At 43.3% G+C, this 20596-nt stretch overlaps 1 protein-coding gene across 3 annotated transcripts in view; it reads right to left on the bottom strand.

Moving 5' to 3' along the window:
• Positions 1-2376: 2376 nt before the first annotated feature.
• SLC35E4 (solute carrier family 35 member E4) overlaps positions 2377-20596 on the bottom strand; it is a 36189-nt gene continuing 17969 nt past the window's right edge. For all 3 annotated transcript variants that reach the window (XM_075324426.1, XM_075324409.1, XM_075324417.1), the window contains one exon: positions 2377-5999. In XM_075324426.1, the coding sequence (XP_075180541.1) occupies positions 5560-5999 (440 nt within the window). In that variant the 3' untranslated portion in view covers positions 2377-5559. The remainder of the gene's footprint in view (positions 6000-20596) is intronic.

Genomic DNA, 20596 nt, shown 5'->3' with positions numbered 1-20596 from the left:
ATGTGTACAGGCTGGGTGTAATATGGGGTGCTGCAGCCTGTATGTGTATATGTGTACAGGCTGTGTGTAATATGGGGTGCTGCAGCCTGTATGTGTATATGTGTACAGGCTATGTGTAATATGGGGTGCTGCAGCCTGTGTGTGTGTGTACAGGCTGTTTAATATGGGGTGCTGTAGCCTGTGTGTGTGTATATGTGTACAGGCTGGGTGTAATATGGGGTGCTGCAGCCTGAGTGTATATGTGCACAGGCTGTGTGTAATATGGGATGCTGCAGCCTGTGTGTACAGGCTGTGTGTAATATGAGGGTGCTGCAGCCTGTGTATATGTGTACAGGCAGTGTGTAATATGGGGTGCTGCAGCCTGTGTGTGTGTATATGTGTACAGGCTGTGTGTAATATGAGGGTGCTGCAGCCTGTGTATATATGTACAGGGTGTGTGTAATACGGGGTGCTGCAGCCTGTGTGTGTATATGTGTACAGGCTGTGTGTAATATGGGGTGCTGCAGCCTGTATGTGTATATGTGTACAGGCTGTGTGTAATATGGGGTGCTGCAGCCTGTGTGTGTGTGTACAGGCTGTGTTTAATATGGGGTGCTGTAGCCTGTGTGTGTGTATATGTGTACAGGCTGTGTGTAATATGGGGTGCTGCAGCCTGTGTATATGTGTACAGGCAGTGTGTAATATGGGATGCTGCAGCCTGTGTGTACAGGCTGTGTGTAATATGAGGGTGCTGCAGCCTGTGTGTATATGTGTACAGGCTGTGTGTAATATGGGGGTGCTGCAGCCTGTGTATGTGTGCAGGCTGTGTGTAATATGGGGGTTCTGCAGCCTGTGTGTATATACGTGTACAGGCTGTGTGTAATATGGGGGTGACGCAGCCTGTATGTATATGTGTATGTGTACAGGCGGTGTGTAATATAAGGGTGCTACAGCCTGTGTGTGTGTACATGTGTTCAGGCTGTGTGTAATATGGGGGTGATGCAGCCTGTGTATGTGTACAGGCTGTGTGTAATATGGGTGTGCTGCAGCCTGTGTATGTGTAATACGGGGGTTGCTGTGGGCTGTGTATGTATATGTGTACAGGCTGTGTGTGATATGGGGGTGCCGCAGGGTGTGTGTGATATGGGGGTGCCGCAGGGTGTGTGTGATATGGGGGTGGCGCAGGCTGTGTCTGATATGGGGGTGCCGCAGGGTGTGTGTGATATGGGGGTGGCGCAGGCTATGTGTGATATGGGGGTGGCGCAGGGTGTGTGTGATATGGGGGTGGCGCAGGCTGTGTCTGATATGGGGGTGCCGCAGAGTGTGTGTGATATGGGGGTAGCGCAGGCTGTGTGTGATATGGGGGTGTGTACAGGCTGTGTGAGATAGGAGGGGTAGATCGTGTGTGATATGTATGTGTATATTACATATATATATATATATATATACATATATATATATATAAAAAAATTTTGTTATAGTTTTTCAAAGAGTGGCAGCAGGACTAAGGAAGGTTTGAGGGGTGGAGGCGGGGCTAGGGTGGAGCCTGGGCGGAGTCTCAAGGGGGCCCGAAAATTTTGCCAGTATGGGGCCCTGAAATTCCTAGTGGCGGCCCTGGCCGGTCTAGTTCACTCCCCCAGGCAAATTAGCAGTACCTTCGGTCCAGTGGACCCACTAATACAGTGCTCGCTCAGTGAGCATAACAGTTTGCCCAGACCATGGATTCAAATGGCTCTGGTCCCTCTCGATTTGCTGGCCTACAGCAAGATGTGGTCCGCCAACATGAACAGGATCGGATGCCGACTCCTCTTCAGTCTCTAGATGCCTGCTTTCAAGTCAAGTTTATGTTGAATGCGGTACCGGCTGTGGTTCCTACCCCAGCAGCAAATCCGGTTCCAAATATCGGTTTCCGTTTGATGTCCCCTCCACGTTTTGACGGCAATCCTCAGTTATGCAGAGGCTTCATAAACCAGTGCTCCCTGCACTTCGATCTGCTGTCACACCTGTTCCCCTCAGATCGGACCAAAGTGGCCTTTATGATGTCGCACTTGACTGGTGAAACTCTGGCTTGGATTAACCCATTATGGGAGAGAAATGATCCGGTCATCCAGCCTTCTTGGAGACATTCCGCAAGGTGTTTGACGAGTCAGGTCGAGTTTCTTCTTTCTTGTATCATACATGTTCATACTGAGTCTTCAAAAGTGAGAGCTATGAATTCTCAACTTTGGCTTAAATAGATCCCAAAGGACTTGTTTATTCCCACCAAATGTCTGCAATAGGACGCATAAATAGGGATTCTACCTTATAAAATGAAATTATCTTACAAATTTTAGTATTTCCTAATTGAAACCATGAAAACCTGATAATGCATGCAGACAAAAAAAATCTTACACATTTTTTTTTCAGAATTTTATATATAATGCCAGATTTTCCATCCCGTAAGACACACAAAAACTATATCATTCTTTCAGATGTGAGATGGCTTAAATAACAGAGACGTACGGTAATTTTTTCAGGCCTGTCCCCAGACTATAAATAAGATATTTAATGAATACTGACAACAGTAAACTGGAGATTTATCCTAATCCATTGTGCTAAATACAATAACACTGAGAAATCTATTCCACAGAAACTTCAACTACATCAGGATGCAGAGTCATAAAATATATCATTGCATTTTTCCTATGAAGAATAATCACCATTTATAAATTTATACCTAGATGATAAAATGTGACATAAGGCAGGAACGTAAGACAGTAACAACATGGAGCAAATCAGTTGTGCTGAGATACTGAGGACAGCACACAATGGGATTACATTGAAAGATCTGCCACATATATACAAAATATAGGATACAGTCTGACATAAAGGTCTATAAATAATGTGACTTTGAGTCACCAATATCAATTGCAAAAATATATATATATTTCGAATTTGTCCTGCTATTATTATCTTTTCTATGAATGTATCCAACCTGCACTAATGTACTGTGAATAGAATAAGAGCGTATAGTAATGTACATTGTGCTTTTACTTGTGCTATAGTGCAGTGTAATGGAAACATTGCTACTTATATTACAGAAGTAATACTTTGGCAGAGGGACAAAAATTCTCTCCCCATTCATGGGCCTCTTTTACAATGCCTAAAATTCCAGCTCTAGGTAAGAGGAACAGCAACCTCCCTCTTCTGGACTTGGTGGACTAAAGGGATCCTCCGGCTTTGGGGTACAAGTCTGCAGTCTATGTGACTGCAGACTTGTGAATCTCAGTGCGCATGCTGTCAGGATTTCCTGCTGCCAAGTGATCATGTGACCACAAGTATGCAATTTATATTCTTCCGGCCACTTTCCAACTAGATGTATCCGGCCTTACTCAACTCATTTGTATTGAGCAAGACCACACACATTTATTCTGCATGTGCCAGCATTGTAGAATCCTGACAGTGTGCACACTGCGCCCTGTGAGGATTCACAAGTCTGGAGTCAAATAGTTCCAAGGCCGGATAACCCCTTTAAGGGATATATTACTGACGCATCTGATTGAGTCATTGTCATGGTAACTTCCATGACAACAGTCCAAATATATTTTGGCCGCTGTTTAATTTATTTTTCTTTGTCCATCAAGTTTGATAAAGAGCCACTTTAAAAGTTTTGTATAATTATATTAATCCAATACATGAAAAATGGATAGTTCTTCATAAAAATATCCAGTTGTTTTGCAACTACAGCTCCTATGTATTTCCATGGTAACAGACTACAACAAACCCTGTGTAATGCGATTCTACGGTCCAACTCGCTCTTACCTGTCCTATACTTTTTGTTAAAGCGTACCTACACCATCACAGGAAAACTATTAGAGTCCAGTATAATCATTTTCTGTATTCACCTTTTTAATGATTTCCACCGATAACCCAAAGTAATGACCGCCCGAAGCTTGTTATGTGGGCAACACTAAAATATGCAGTATCTCCCCCTGCTGCTAGGCTGCCGACTGCAGTGCGGGAGCGAGGGTTGTAGGATTGTACAGCGCTTATAAAGAATGGTAGCTAAAAGTGAAAAGCTGCATGCTATATCCCACAGCACAGATTTTGCAGAGGTCTGTACTGCAGGTTACTGGCAGACATTGCTAATATGGGGTTTAGAAAAATGAGTCTGGACTATAGCAATTTTTTCATGGAAGTGTTGGTATGCTTTTGGCTGCGCAAATCATATAATGAGGACATAGGGGACAGACAGAAATGGGTCTATGACTGTAGGATCACATTGTACCCACAGGTTTTGTTTGTAATCTGTAACCATGGAGACACATAAGTCTACATAGCAGCTGCAGACCGAAAATGGTATGATATGTGTAATAAGGTCTATACTGCACTAGAGATATAAATCAAAAATTGATGCAAAGGTCAACAAACCTTATGTAATGATATGTATGAGATAAAATCTCTTAGATATCAAAATTTAAAGCATTTTCTGACTTTTTTTTCAAAGGTTTCCTCCTTTTTGCACTTTTGTTTTTTTTACATTTATAAAAATATGCTAATTTAATGGCATCCTATGGTGTGCCATATCCAGTAATTATGGTCACACATCTATAGTCTAAAGCATGCTTTACATGTTACGATTTCGCATACGATTTCGTATGCGATCGTAACCGCCCCCATCGTATGTGCGGCACGTTCAATTTGTTGAATGTGCCGCACATACGAGTAACCCCCCGTCACACGTACTTACCCGTCCATACGACCTCGATATGGGCGGCGAATGTCCACTTCCTGGAGTGGGAGGGACGTTCGGCGTCACAGCGACGTCACGCGGGAGCCGGCCAATAGAAGTGGAGGGGCGGAGCTGAGCGGGATGTAAACATCCTGCCCACCTCCTTCCTTACGCATTGCTGGCGTGAGCCGCAGGACGCAGGTAAGATCTGTTCATCGTTCCCGGGGTGTCACACACTGCGATGTGTGCTACCCCGAGTACGATGAACAACCTGACGTTCAATTCATGAGAAATGAAGGACGTGCGTGCGATGAACGTTTTACCGTTCAATCGCAATCGCACGTACCTGTCACACACTGCAATGTACCTTACGATGCCGGATGTGCGTCACTTACGACGTGACTCCGCCGACACATCGTAAGATACATTGCAGCGTGTAAAGCGGGCTTTAGACATCTGTTAATTATGTGGTAAGGTTGATGATAGACAAATGTCCATCATGTTCCACCAAGGGAGCTGGCTAGTATTTTTGGCTGTTTTCCTGGTACAATAAATGGTGTTCAGTTATGAACACAACTGCATGATGTACAAATATGAAAATATATTATCTCTCTGAAAAAAACAGAGAAAGCTAAACTGAGGAGCCATAATAATATTACTATATTGTTTCTGGAAAGAAACATTCAGTCACTGGTGCCCTCTAGATATCCTGATCTTCAGGATGGTTTATATTCCAGATTGACATGAGTCTTTTTCCGTCACACTTTTTCTTGGTGTTGGATCAGGCCACGAACACAAACAAAAGCCATTGTATTCCCTGAAGGGTTCTTAATACGCGGCTTAGCAGGTAAGTTCTTGGCAGGAAGAATCTAATCAGACTTAATGCGTCTTTCTCTGGCATTGAGAGGATTTCTGGAGCCAAGGTATCTCGCTATGAAATCACAATTATGGTACATAAACATGCCAGCCAAAGTAAGACCAATACCCGTGTAACTGAGAAACGACAGATGGCTTCCGAAGACCACCCTGGAGAGGACAAGGTTCCCAACCACATTTAGGTTGCCCAGTACATGAATGGTGACAGCAGACGTCAGTGTGATGACACAAAAGCTTGCAAGGTTGTATAGGACCGATCCAAAGCAGCTGAGAAGGATGAAGAGCCAGAGTCTACCGTCGCAGTCAGGTGGGCTTTCCCAAGGAACCCCCCACTCCAGCAGGCCTGCAGCCAGAAGCAGGATACAGAAGCTAGGGATGGACATCAGGTACAGTAGTGTCACCGAATGGATATTTTCATCTTTGAGAAGTAAACCTAAAATCAGAAAAGGGTTTATTAGAAATCTACATATAAATTAATGAAAAGGAAGATATTCACAAAGATCACAGATGTCCCTTCTACATGCTGTGATCACAGAGAAATGTGATATTAAAGGGGTATCCTGGTATCTACAAATATGCTACTATATAATATATAAGATCTAGGATTGCAGTCATTAAAGAAGCCCTCCAATGAAGATTTTTTTTCTTAAAGGGAACCTGTCAGCAGAAATTTCGCCCAAAACCTAAAAGATTCCCCCGCTGCAGCTCCTGGGCTGCATTCTGGAAAGGTCCCTGTTATTATTGTGCCCCATGTGAGACCAAAATAAAGAGTTTATAAAGTGGTACCTTTTTGTATTCAGATTCTGTAAATGTGACACGGGGGCGGGCTTTCTGGCGTCCGTTATTCTGCCTCCTGGTCCTGTATGCCGCCCCCATCGCTCCTTTCCATAGCTGATGCACCGCCCACTGCTCCAGCCATCCCCGCGCATGCCCAGTGCCAGTCTCACGGGACTGAGCAGTGTGACCGCTGGTGACGTGTGCGCAGGCAAGTGATTATGGTCGGGGCTGTGATTGTTATCAGCAAGTACCCGCCCACTGAGCACAGTGTGACCGCTGGTGAGGTTTGCGCGCTCACGAGATTATGGGCGGGTACTTGCTGATAACAATCACAGCCCCGACCATAATCACTTGCCTGCGGACACGTCACCAGCGGTCACACTGCTCAGTCCCGTGAGACTGGCACTAGGCATGCGCGGGGATGGCTGGAGCAGTGGGCGGTGCATCAGCTATGGAAAGGAGCGATGGGGGCGGCATACAGGACCAGGGGGCAGAATAACGGACACCAGAGAGCCCGCCCCTGTGTCACATTTACAGTATCTGAATACAAAAAGGTACCACTTTATAAACTCTTTATTTTGGTCTCACATGGGGTACAATAATAACAGGGCCCTTTCTAGAATGCAGCCCAGGAGCTGCAGCGGGGGAATCTTTTAGGTTTTGGGCGAAATTTCTGCTGACAGGTTCCCTTTAAATCTGTATTGATGTGCATGTGGTATATATTTGTTTATATACTCACCTACCACCGATTTCTCCGGTGTCTGACTTCTTTCTCTTCTCAGTGACGTTAACACTCTTCAGACGCTCTGGGTCACGATGTGCTCTGTGTGACCCAGAAGTCTCTTTTACAATGTAAGCCTATGAAGTGTCAGAACAAAGCTCCATAGGCTTACATTGTTAAAGAGACCTCATGCATAGAGTCAGGTGGATATTGTAAAGAGCAGTGACGTCACTGAGAAGTGGAGCAGAACAGCTCTGGGTCCGTAGAAAGAGACGGTAGGGGAGTATGTTAATAAAATCACACTACACTACATACACATATACACTGATTTACTAAAAGAAAAAAAAATATGAGAAGGCTTCTTTCAATAAGACCATACATTGTCTATCAGTAGGAAAAAAAGTGTGTCCTGGTTGTGTGATAGACAGACAGAAGCTCAGTATGTTATACACACAACGCTTCGCTGTACCGTGTCCGGAATCATCCGAGCACTCCAGTGTCCATCAAAGGTCCAGGACCATGAGCCATGAAGTTTGTCATTGTATGACAACATGCAAAAATCTTATATATTGGGAAATTGTAGAGCTTTTCAGTTGGTAAAGAATATCCTTAATTTGAAACTGTAATTTAGCTTTAACCCTTTCCCAACCAAGGACATATCTCAAACAGGGAGTGACATAAGTAGCCAAGGATTTATTAAATTCTTTACTATCAGGTGTCAATCATTCAGGCTGGTTAAGGAGAGTAAATGGTGTTGCGGAACCTCTGATACCTGTAAAAAGACGTTTGGACAAAGGACCTTAAGATTGTGTCACATAGTTATGCACTGGTTTCAGGAATATAAAATATGAGTTTCCTCATTTACTGATCCCCAACAGCTTTGGGACAAAGTAGAATGGCTGTTTAAAGCATATCAGTACTGTACCACCATCTAATTTGCAGCAAGTGTGAGAAGATGACTGCATGAGCTTATACTTCTCCAGAATAACTTAAAGGGGTTACTCAAGTTCGTAAATTGTTTTAATTACTTAGACAGCATGAAAATAAGCAAGTTTGCAATTGACTTGCTTTTTGTATCCGCTACCATTCTCCTGCTGCAAGAGTTTTTATCTTTTACAGTGTACAGATGGTTTCCATGGAGCTAGGCCTCCAGACCGTGTCCAAGAGTGCACAGTAGCTACATTTTGGGAACGAGGTAAATGTTTAAAGAAGCATCCCAATTAGGTTTTTTATTCAGTAAACGTGCATATATAAGCATATAATGTAGTATCTGTTGGAGAAAAAATCACGGCATGTCCAAGTTTGATCTAATATTTGGATCGCATTCGGTCATGCAGATCAGTCAATGCATAGGAAATCTGACTGCACTCTAGTGCTAGAAGAAACAACTAATAGCTGAATGTGTTACAGCAGAATTAGTGCTGAGCTTTATAGTCCTACTAATACTACAGTTCTACTATTCACCAGAGCTGACACTCAAGTAGAAGTACCCACCCTGCCAGAAACCAGGAGGTAAGGAAACTGGAAGGAGATTGCATTGTTGTAAGTTGCTCAAGAGACCACTTGAAAATACCCTTTTCAGCACCTAGTGGAATTTTTGCCAAACATTGGTATTGCTGCTTTTCTGAAGGGCAATGAAGGTCCAATGTACTACTAGATGTGTGTCTAATAAACTAGGAATTCAATATCTATATACAGTGTGTCCACCCATATCCTGTCCACCGCCATTAACTTGAGAACGGTGGCAGCTATAGGCATAGAAGTGGTGTCTAGGTATAGTAAAGTAGCCATGCGCTACGCAATGAAATTACCTATTGCGCCACCTGGTGGAAAACAACGGAGTTAGCATTTTTATCTCGAAAACGGAATGAGATAGAGAAAAAAAGGTAATTACAAAGTTGTAGTGCATCATCAATTCAATACGAATCAACACCTTGCATACAGAAATGCTATGATTAGAACGTGTAAAACTCGCAAGGCTGCGTACATGAAGCGATACCTCATGGAGACCTTCCTACAAGTCATTGGGTATGGTGGCTGCGTGGAGTGGCCTCCACGCTCACCTGACCTGACCCCATTGGACGTCTTTCTGTGATGTCACATCAATCAGCAGGTGTATGTGACCCCTCCACCAACACTGCAGGACCTTCGACGACGCATCACAGCTGCTTGTACAAATGTGTCACCTACCATATTGCACAATGTGCAGCAAGATACAGTATGCTGTCCAGAGTCCAGATGTGCATTGCAGCTGACGGTGGCCACTTTGAGCATCAAAGTTAAATGAGCGCCATATGCGTGACCAGCATTCAATGTTTTGGGGGGGGGGGTCATGGGTTTCATATCATAGCATTTCTGTATGCAAGGTGTTGATTCGTATTGAATTGACGATGCCCTACAACTTTGTAATTCACTTTTTTTCCCTCTATCTCGTTCCGTTTTCGAGACAAAAATGCTAACTCCGTTGTTTTCCACCAGGTGCATTCTGAAGTGTACAGGGCGATACTTTCTGCTAAGATTGCAGCAGGGTTGATTGGACTGCGATTCACAGTACAGATGGACAATGACCCAAAATATACGGGTAAAACAACCAAGGAGTTTTTAAGGCAAAGAAGTGGAATATTCTGCAATGGCCAAATCAATCACCAGATCTCAACCCCATTGATCATGCATTTCATATGCTAAAGACAAAAGTTAAGGCAGAAAGACCTACAATACAAACAAGCAACAACTGAAGTCAGCTGCAGAAATGGCCCGGAAAAGCATCACAAAGAAGGAAACCCAGTTTTTGGTGACGCCCAGGACTTTCAAACTTCATGCAGTCATTGCCTGCAAAGGATTCTCTACAAGGTATTAAAAATGAACATTTCATTTATTATAAAGGAAATTTGCCTAATTACTTGTGAGCCCATGAAATGAGGAGGTTTTTTTTTAAAAATGGTTGTCATTGCTAAACAGTTCACATGATAATTTTGTTCAAACCCCTTTAAAGTTGTAATCCACTACCCTAACTCATCTAATTTGTTATTCATCTTTCGTGCTATTGTGTGCCACTAAATTCATCCATAATCCTATTATACAAATATAAACATTTTATCATGCACATAGCATGGTGTCTTCCAGCAGCAAGTCTGATGTTTACATCAATCCCTTCCTCTCCCTAGGCTTACTGTGCTCTTTTACTACAAGTTCCATAATGCAATGCAGTAGCGTGTGATCCAACACTTAGCTCCTCCCTACCTTCTCCACCCTGTGCTGCTGAAGATATTGGGAGATACCAAGTGTCAGAGCAACCCAGGTTAGGTACCATTCCATCTGGAAATTGTCAGATGGCCAGTACAGACCTGTCACTGTGTTTATTATGCAAATTTTGGCGCTTTTCAGCTGTTCACATCAGTGAATGGATTACTTAAACCCTATGCTAGTGAAGTGCTGCGATCTGCATTTCAAAGGCACAGGAGTCTGCCCCTGCTGTTACTGCTGAATAAAACGGTCAGCTCAGCTTGTTTGGCAAACTAATTATGATACCCATCAGTGACAACTTCCTTTCATTTGGTCTGATTTCTGTGCTGGAAAAGGAAGTATCAGAGGAGGAAGAGGAATCTGCATAACAATCCAGTACTATATGATCCCTTCTGAAATGCCCTCATAGAAGCTATACTTCCAATACAAGTAGATTACAAAAGGTATTGTTTTGAAAAGCTATGATATATGGCAAGGGATGAAAAAGTAGTGGATGCCCCCTTTAATTAAACCTGAAAGTCTCCACTTCAACTGCATTTCAGTTGTTTCATTCTAAATAAAAAATAGTGGCATTCAAAGTCCAAATCAAGATGATTTAGTCACTGTACAAATATTTCTGAACCTAACTGTATACATACACTATATCACAAAATTAAATTAACCCCTCACATTTTTGTAAATATTTTATTATATCTTTTCATGGGACAACACTGAAGATATGACACTTTGATATAATGTAAAGTAGTCAGTGTACAGCTTGAATAACAGTCTAAATTTGGTGTGCCCTCTAAATAACTCAACAAACACACAGCCATTAATGTCTAAACCCTGGTCACAAAAGTGACAACACCCTAAGTGAAAATGGCCAAATTGTGCCCAAAATATTTTGTGTAGCCACCATTATTTTCAAGCACTGCCTTAACTCTCTAAGGCATGGCGTTCACGACATGTGACATGTGAGGCATGTAATGACTGACAGTCTACTCTACTGATCTATATGTCTCACACTGGTACCCCTCCTTTCATTTAAAATGAGCTCTGGAGGCAGAGTCTCAGAGAGAGCTGTGAGCTGCCAATCTTACAATACCTTGTAGAAGCTATGCATGGTCCTGCAGTCTAGTCCCATACAAGTGCCAAAGGTTTAGCTGCAATACTGTGCATAATCACTGTATCTGTTAAACAATGAATTTGAAGCAAAACTTCCTGCAGTGCCACAATCCCTTCAATTAGCTGGGAGTTGATGACCTATGCTACGGTTAGGTTCAAAATTAAAAAAGTAGAAATTCCTTCCCAATGAAAATTGAACTTTGGAACATTTTTATTATCCATATCTAGGTCTAAATTACCCATACATGTATATGGTAAATATATGTACAATGTCATCAGTGTCCCATCCATGTGCTGTCCATGATTAAATAACTTGGCAAATGCATGATTTTACAAACTTCACATTGATTTTGAGCACTATCATGTTATCATTTATATTTACTGTCAATAGTTATTCTAAAGGTGGCTTTACATGCAACGACATCACTAACGAGATGTCGTTGGGGGTCACGGAATTCGTGACGCACATCCGGCCTCGTTAGCGACGTCGTTGCGTGTGAAACACACGAACAACCGTTAACGATCAAAATTACTGACCTAATCGTTGACTGTTGACTTGTTCTAATCCCAAATGTCGTTGCTGTTGCAGGATGCAGGTTGTTCGTCGTTCCTGCGACAGCACACATCGCTACGTGTGACACCGCAGGAACGATGAACATCATCGTACCTGCGGCCGACTGCAAAGAGGAAGGAAGGAGGTGGGTGGGATGTTCGGCCCGCTCATCTCCGCCCCTCTGCTTCTATTGGGCGGCCGCTTAGTGACGCCGCTGTGTCGCTGGCCACAGCGACGTCGCTAGGCAGGTAAGTATGTGTGACGAGTCCTAGTGATGTTGTGCGCCATGGGCAGCGATTTGCCCGTGACGCACAACCGACGGGGCGGGTGCTTTCACCAGTGAAGTCGCTAGTAATGTCGCTGCATGTAAAGCAGCCTTAAGTCCTATGCCCTTAAGAAGTGGTTCACCCCTTTTCATTACTGGCCACATCGATATTATGTTGAGAAACAAGGTTTCTCTCAAATACCTGGTGTTGACAATAGTGCCTGTGAGTGACGCTATTGCGGTCCACTCACCTTCTCCGCGTGACCCCCCAGGCTCCGTGACCTCTAGGATCCAGTGATGTCACGTCAACTTCCAGTTGACCTGACATCACCCCGGCCGTCCCCAGTCTTCCTGAGTCACTGGGCTGTGGGCGATGTTTCCACCAATCATCACAGCCCAGTATCGCTCCTGCTTGCGGCTCTTTGCAGTGAAGGAGAGAGCAGGGAGATGCTGGGATCTGATGTTGGGCTGTGACGAGTGGTGAAATGCCTTCCACAGCCCAGTCACTCAGGAAGACTGGGGCCCACCTCAGTTGACACGACATCAACGGACATCAGAGGTCACGGAGTCTGGGGGCACACGGAGGGGTTAAGTGGACCGCAATAGCGCCACCCAGAGGTACTATTGGCAACAAAAGGTATCTGAGAGAAACCGTGTTTCTCAACATAATATCGATGTGTCCAGTAATGGAAAGGGGTGAACCACTTCTTTAACGCTGAGTTTCATACCTATTTTCAGAATTCTGGCTTCACTTTAGATGTGATTAGAGAGGAAAGCTTTTTGTATTTCATGCTTTTAGAAGGTTTTTTTTTTTTTTTAAAGAGTAATAGATTGATAACACAAACTGACATCATGAATTACGCTGTGAGCCTGTGGTTAGCCTTCTGCTGTCACATGGCTCAAAATCTAGATCTGACTTTTCCACAGAGTTGCTACAGCAGTTTGCCTTTAGACCACTGTACAGTAGACTTATAAAACCAGTCAGCAGTCCTCATCCAAGGGTCAACTACCGACCTGAACTAAAGACTTCTAGTGTCTACAACTAAGGTAAGAGGACAATGTTTAACTTACTGTTTCGGAATGTATTACACAACAGTACCTATTTTTCATTGTCTTTTACCCCATCACTCCTAAATCCAGTAGCATCCAGCTGCACCCTAACGTCCTGAATACATATAAGTATCTAGAAGGAGATTGTTTGGTTGGCTATTTCAAGCTTAGAAAGATTCATTTCCAGACTAGTTTGTAATTCTGATCTTTTTTTTTTTTTTTTTGCTGAGAAGCTAACTTAATTAGAGCACCAGTTATATATTTTTATATGCCAACCATACGATCCCTGGGGACATATCATCAGTATTATTAGTCAAAAAGTAATTTTGGAGATCCTCCTTAATTTGGCAGCTGGGAACAGTTGGCAGTTTGGAAAGTGTTTCATTTAATCTTCATATATAAATTCGTATTAGAGATAAGAGGACAAGAGGTTTTTTTAGTGCAAAAGAATTACAAATTTTATTAGACATAGTGGGGAAATACATCCAAACAGTCATTAAAAACAAGTTAAAAAATTATATATATATATAAAAATAGGTCTTCTAGAGGCTCTACCCCTGACGGAGCTCCCCTCCTTACCTGGCTGGACCGATACAGGGCGTTACTGGTACCGGTATTTGCTTGTGCAGTTTCTCCAGTGGGGTCATAAATTCAATTATAGCTGTGCTCAATACTGCAGCACTTTTGTCTGGCAGTATGATTATGAAGTATTCAGCAGGTTGACAGATAATACCCACATGCTTTCTCTGTACAATTGAGTGTGCTTTACCCATATGTTCCACATGTATACACCTTAGCCCTTGTATTATGTCTTATGTGGGGGCAATCCGTCATTAATTTTTTAACTTGTTTTTAATGACTGTTTGGATGTATTTCCCCACTATGTCTAATAAAATTTGTAATTCTTTTGCACTAAAAAAACTCTTGTCCTCTTATCTCTAATATGTTAATGAGTTTGTGCTAATTGGGTTGGGTTCCAGAAAAATCTAGACCTACCCTTTATTTTGCTATGGTATTTTGGAGTACCCCTCCCTTATACATAAATTCGTGATGAAGTAACCATAACCTGAAATACTAGAAGGACAGACTCATGATCAAACTACAATGATGGTATATGACGTGAATATAAAACTGATTCAAGAAAGCTACCGTAGATATTGTAAGTGTAAATCTATTATAGAATATTATATAATATGTTATATCCTCTACTGGATCCATGTGATTCTCGACATGTATCAACAAGGCAGTGGCTTTTCAAAAGAAAATGCGATTTTAACTTATCAGATTTTGGAATATCTGACATTCTCCAGGCAGGACTATCTAAATTAGGGTTTATTGTCATATTAGCAGCACCAGATCAGATGGTGAAAGTTATAGTCTATTAACTTGGTTAATAATATTTAAAAAACAGACATTTGAGATAAAGCCGGAACATAACCATTGACTATGCGCATCTCCTGACTCTATAGTGACCCAGCAGAATAACAAAATGACCTTAAGGCTATGTGCCCACGCTGCGGATTTTGCCGCGGATTTGCCGCGGATTTGCCGAAAATCTGCAGCAGCGGCACTTCCAAGCCATTTCAATGGCATTTTGGAAATGCTGTGCCCATGCTGCGGATTTTTCCGCGGCGGATTTGCCGCGGATTTTGATCCGGAAAAATCTGCAGCATGTCAATTATTGTTGCGGATTTAGTTGCGGATTTTTCCCATGCAAGTCAATGCAAGGTGTAAAATCCGGAAGAAATCCGCAGGTCTGTTCCCACAGGCTCTTTTTCCTGTGGATTTGGTGCGGATTTCGCAAACAAATCCGCAGGAAGTGATGTAGGATAGTTCAGGAAGAGGAAGTTTCACCATTTTGTAGTGTAGAGTAGTGGCAGTGTAGTCGTCTTGTGTCCGGACTCTGGATTGCCAGCTAAAAGCAGCTAGTTACAGGCTGCTTGCTTTTAGCTGGCAAAACAGGATCCCAGGTCTTTTTTCACAATTCTTTTTTTTTTAAAAAAAAAAAAATGTGCTCCGCTGTATTTTCACTGTCCAGCCCCATGCAAGCAAGCAACTGAGGGCTGTGCTTCTCAGCGGGATAAGGCTGAAGCATTCTCTGCCCCTCCCGCTGAGAAAAACAGTCCTCAGCTGCCCCTGAAAATGGCGGCTCCGTTGTGAAACGCCATTCTCAGGTGCTGTACCGAGGCTCATCCAGTTGCCCTGATGCATTTGGCTGGCTGGGTAATACGGGGTTAATGCCAGTTTTCTGCAAACTGGCACTAAGCCCGAGGTTCATAATGTCATGCCTGTGTAGACACAGCCATTATGAACCTCCGTTTAGTAATAAAGAAAAGAAAACACTTTTTTTTAAAAATTTTATTTGAAAGAAAAACACACACACACATCCCTGATTGCCATCTTTATTACTCCCTGAATCCCCCGACGATAATCCATGACAGCTCCGATGTGCACCCGGCTGACCCGGGTACTGACGTCAGCCGGTGACAGCAGCCGTCAGTGTATTATTAAATGCTGCACAGCTCTTTTCCGGCAGCTGGGAACGTCTGATATCAGAGCCCTGGTCAGCTGACTTAATTCGCGAGCGCAGGCGGGTCAGCTGACGATGTGCACTCATGTGACCCGGGCACGGACGTCAGCCGGTCCCAGCAGCCGTCAGTGTACGAGATGCTGCAAAGCTCTCTTCCGGCTGCTGGGACCGGCTGACGTCCGTGCCCGGGTCAGATGAGTGCACATCGGCCGACTATTCAGCTGTCGGTGTGCACTCAGCTGACCCGCCCGCGCTCGCGAATTAAATCAGCTGACCGGCTGACTTCTGTGCCCGGGTCAGCTGATGCTGCGAAGTCAGCTGACCCGAGCTCAGCTATGAACTGAGCTGACCCGGCCAGTGAGTTCTGCCGCTCCCAGCAGCCGGCAGAGAGCTTTCCTGTGATATTGTCCTGGATTAACCTCTGAGGCTTGGGAGTAATAAAGATGGCAATCAGGGATGTATGTGTGTTTTTCTTTCAATTAAAATTTTTAATAAAGGTGTTGTGTTTTCTTTTTTCCCAAATGGAGGTTCATAATGGCTGTGTCTACACAGGCATGACATTATGAACCTCGGGCTTAGTGCCAGTTTGCAGAAAACTGGCATTAACCCCGTATTACCCAGCCAGCCAAATGCATCAGGGCAGCTGGATGAGCCTCGGTACAGCACCTGAGAATGGCGCTTCACAACGGAGCCGCCATTTTCAGGGGCAGCTGAGGACTGTATTTCTCAGCGGGAGGGGCAGAGAATGCTTCAGCCTTATCCCGCTGAGAAGCACAGCCCCCCAGTTGCTTGCTTGCATCGGGCTGGACAGTGAAAATACAGCGGAGCACATTTTTTTTTTTTTTAAATAACAGTGAAAGGGAACATGGCACCACATTTTTTGGCTATAAGCTGCGGCCACCACCACTGGGTTATTATATACAGCCTGTTAGAATGTAAGAGCCCAGTGGTGTTGGCCGCAGCTTTTCTGTATAAGCACACTGTGAGACTGCTAACAAAATGGATAATGGAGAAGAAAGGAGGGTTGGGACAGGAAATGACATAAAGAGACTTTTTTTTGCCTTCAAAACAGTCAAAGCTTTATTCAGAAACACATTAGAGTACAATGGACAAAATCCGCATCAAAATCCGCAACGAAATCCGCGTCAAATCCGTGTCAAATCCGCAGCTATGCTAAGGTGCGGATTCTGGGGGAAAGCTGCGGATTTTGAGGCAGAAAAATCCGCAGCAACATTCTCTCGTGGACACATAGCCTAAGGGTCCAGAAACAAGAAAGTTGGTTGAATCGTAAAATAGTTTGTAAGAAAAATAGCGACTCCTCTTGTCTTCTCAAAGAAAGCTATATAGTATCTAGAGTTTGCTGAATTAAAATATTTAGGACATGATGAAAGTGGAAAGTGCACTTCTTGTAAGCACAAAATATCTGGGTTATGTATACAATAATGAAAGAATGCTTTTTTACACTTCATAGGTGAATTAAACCTGAGAATATTAGGAGATAAAAGCTTACACATAATGATAGCATTTGGACATGCTAATGACAGCTCTTATCATAATATTGATTATTGAATGACAACACCTTCTTAAACTTCAAACGCTTAATGTTATTAAAGAGAAGAGAGTGGTTAGTATAAGACACTTCTTACTGATGGTAAGAGGACAGAAAAGTGAGAGGAGGAGTGGAAGGAAGAAGAATAAACAATTGCGTACCTAACCCAACAAGGAATCCCAAATTACCAAGGGAACTCCTAAAATTTAGCGGGGGTGGGCAACATATAGATTCCCTGGAAAACGGCCAGAAAGTCTTGAATTATTATTAATTTTCTAAAAGCACAAAACAAACCTAATGTCAAGATATGACATCAGGTGCCATGCCAGATACTAGAGGTCTCCCGGCGAGTGGCGCAACACAGTGGGAACACCAGGATAGCAATATAACGAAAGGCTCTGGCACTAGTGAGACTAGAGTGGGGTCACCTCCTAACACTCACCTGAGGTTGATCCCTGCACTCCTTAATGTCCCTAGACGGGTCATTCCCCCTGTGAGCTTTCACGTGCCTAGCCCCTCACTGGCCTTGATCTTGCTCTGACTAGTGAAGGCCAGTGAGACGCTAGTCTTGCAAATGCAATGAGACAACATGAAGAAGATAAGACAAACAGGTGGGGAAAGGGACAACAAATAACACTCCACAGCTTCTCCAGCAGGAACTTCTCAACTGCAAAAGAAGCGACACCTCAGCTTCTCCAGAGACTGTCTCCATCAATGTGGACAGCATAAATATGAGCTATAGCTGGCATATGGAGGGGTGAGGAGCAGATATTAATAGTAGAAGGGGAGTAGCTGCAGCTGAGGTTACCACTAACTGTTAGATCACTGCAGGATTGAAATTAACCTTAACCCCTTCAGTTGGAATAAAATACATTTCAACTCAGGGTAATTAACAAGCGGGCACTAAAGCGGATCTTCAATCAACAAAACGCTGTGATCTTCTGTTCCCAGATTCCCCCCAGATCAAATCAGGCTGTGGCACACTTGTGAAACCCAACAATGCCTACTTCAGTATAATGTATCAACCTAGGGCAGGTGTGCTCAAGTCACGTCCTCAAGGCTCACCAACAGTGGATAATTTCAAGAATTCATTAATCCACAAAAACAGGAGTCAACACAGCTCACACATTTCAGTCTCAACTAACACTTAGTCGTAGCAAAAACACAGGCACAGAAAGAGTATTTAAAAACTTTCAGAAGGAAGTCACATGAAAAGCAAATGTAAAAAACAACCTATGCTGAACAGACGATCCATTTCTTGTAAGTGAGATCATGTTGAGTATTCAGGCCAGAGACCGCACGAAGGATGACATTACCTGCAGCGTCTTCAGTAATGTTGCTGAGTGTGCAATCAAGAGCTTATCAGGAGTGATTAATGAATTAATACATTTGTTTACCATCTGACTTCCTTCTGAAAAGTTTTTAAACCTGTTTTATGTACCTGTTTTTTTGCTATGACTAAGGGCTAGTTGAGACTACAATGTGTGAGCTGTGTTGGCTCCTGTTTTTGTGGAACCATGTTGGATATGCTTTTAATCTGAAAAAGATTTTATTCTGTGAAACCTGTCTCTATCCTTTCTTTTTCTTCAGATTTCTAACTGCCGACCATATCACCGTGAGACCAGCCAAGTCCGGGTGACCTGCATTTACGGGATACTTCACTGAATCGCCTGTTACATAATCTTGTTTTTTTATATATATATTTCCAAATAACCTGTTTCTATTCAAGCTATATGGCATATCCTTCTGATTTGTGGGTGTCCAACCTCTGGGTTTTTCCATGGCCACTGTACTGGTGCAGTGCTAAGTCCTTGTCACTGCTTTTTCATGACCAGTATAGTTGTGGGTCAACTACAGTGTGCCGGGAACTGTGAATGGGATCGGCTTCAGCTACTTGGACAGCTGGGTGGCAGTAAGTGCTGACGTTCATAGAAAATCTGAAAGGAGGACACAGCCCTATATCAGGCCGATGCCCCTAATTCTCAGAATCAAGGACCAGCTTATTCTGGCCCCTGACAGACCTCTCCCTATTTGCACTGAGGGAGAGAGGCATCAATCATAGGGAGTGGGTGGGAGAAGCTGCCAGGGACTCTTGTACCTGACTAGTCTCCAGGACAGCTCGGTCCTCAGGCAGATTGTAAAGTATGCTTCTGTCTTAAATGCTGCAGTGTTTCAGAGTAAATTATACATGGATGAAATTATACAGCCAGTGCCTGACAAGTGCTGCCCATGGATCAGGCAGGATGTATCTGCTGTCAAGTTTCCTTTTAATGAGACACGAACATATTGTTAATCAAGATTCACATTGTTGTACAAAAATAGAAACAACAGAAGGGGATTTTAGACTGACAGATACTTGTCTTTCCATAGTAAGAGGTTATACCTTATGGAGACGTTCTGTTTTGAGCATTCATTGACTTACTGAACAGTAATTAAAAGGGTGGTTCACTACTCATCATTAGTGGCCACATCGCTGTGAAATTCATTGGAAAGGCTTTTGTCAAATAGCTTGTGTAGCGCATTCTGCCTTTGAGCAGCGCTATTGCGGTCCGGTCAACATCTGTAACCTCCGGGCTCTGTGACCTCTGAAATCCGGTGATGTCATGTCAACTTCCACTTGAACCTACATCACCAAGGCACACCCAGCCTCCGTGAGTGACTGGTCTGTGGGCGGAGTTTCACATCTTGTCACAACCCAGCATGTCGCTCACTCTCTTCTTCACTGCAGAGCGTCGCAAGTAGGAGCGATGTTGGGCTGTGAAGAGCGGTGAAACTCTGACCACAGTCCACTGACTCAGGTTATCAGGTCAAAAGTGGCCAGTGTTTACACTTATTTTGTTCCCTTTGCTCCCTTTCTTTATACGCCTTGCGGTTCCAGAGATAAGGGCCTTTTTATTTGGTGCTGCTTTTTATAGTCTTTACAAGCAGGCGTGGCTCATAGATTCTCTGGGAACATGTCTTTAAGTTGCTTTACTTTATTACCAGGTGAACAATGCCACAAAACATTACAAGAAACATTCACTAAACAAAGAGGCAAATCTCTGGAACTGTATTAAGGCCAAAAAATAATAAAGAATAGAACAGAATAGTCAGTTGAGCAGCTAGAATAAAATTGGGTAATAACTAAGTACTAATTAAGCTATAAGACACAGGACACACACGGTGTATTCATGGGCTAAATGAATCGGATTCACCACACTGCACTTTCTGCGATATGCGTGTCCTATGTATGTAG

This window comes from Anomaloglossus baeobatrachus, chromosome 1 (assembly GCF_048569485.1).
Source record: "Anomaloglossus baeobatrachus isolate aAnoBae1 chromosome 1, aAnoBae1.hap1, whole genome shotgun sequence".
NCBI lineage: Eukaryota > Metazoa > Chordata > Amphibia > Anura > Aromobatidae > Anomaloglossus > Anomaloglossus baeobatrachus.
The sequence above is the reverse complement of the archived record's forward strand: the minus strand, read 5'-3'. Positions and strand labels throughout refer to the sequence as shown.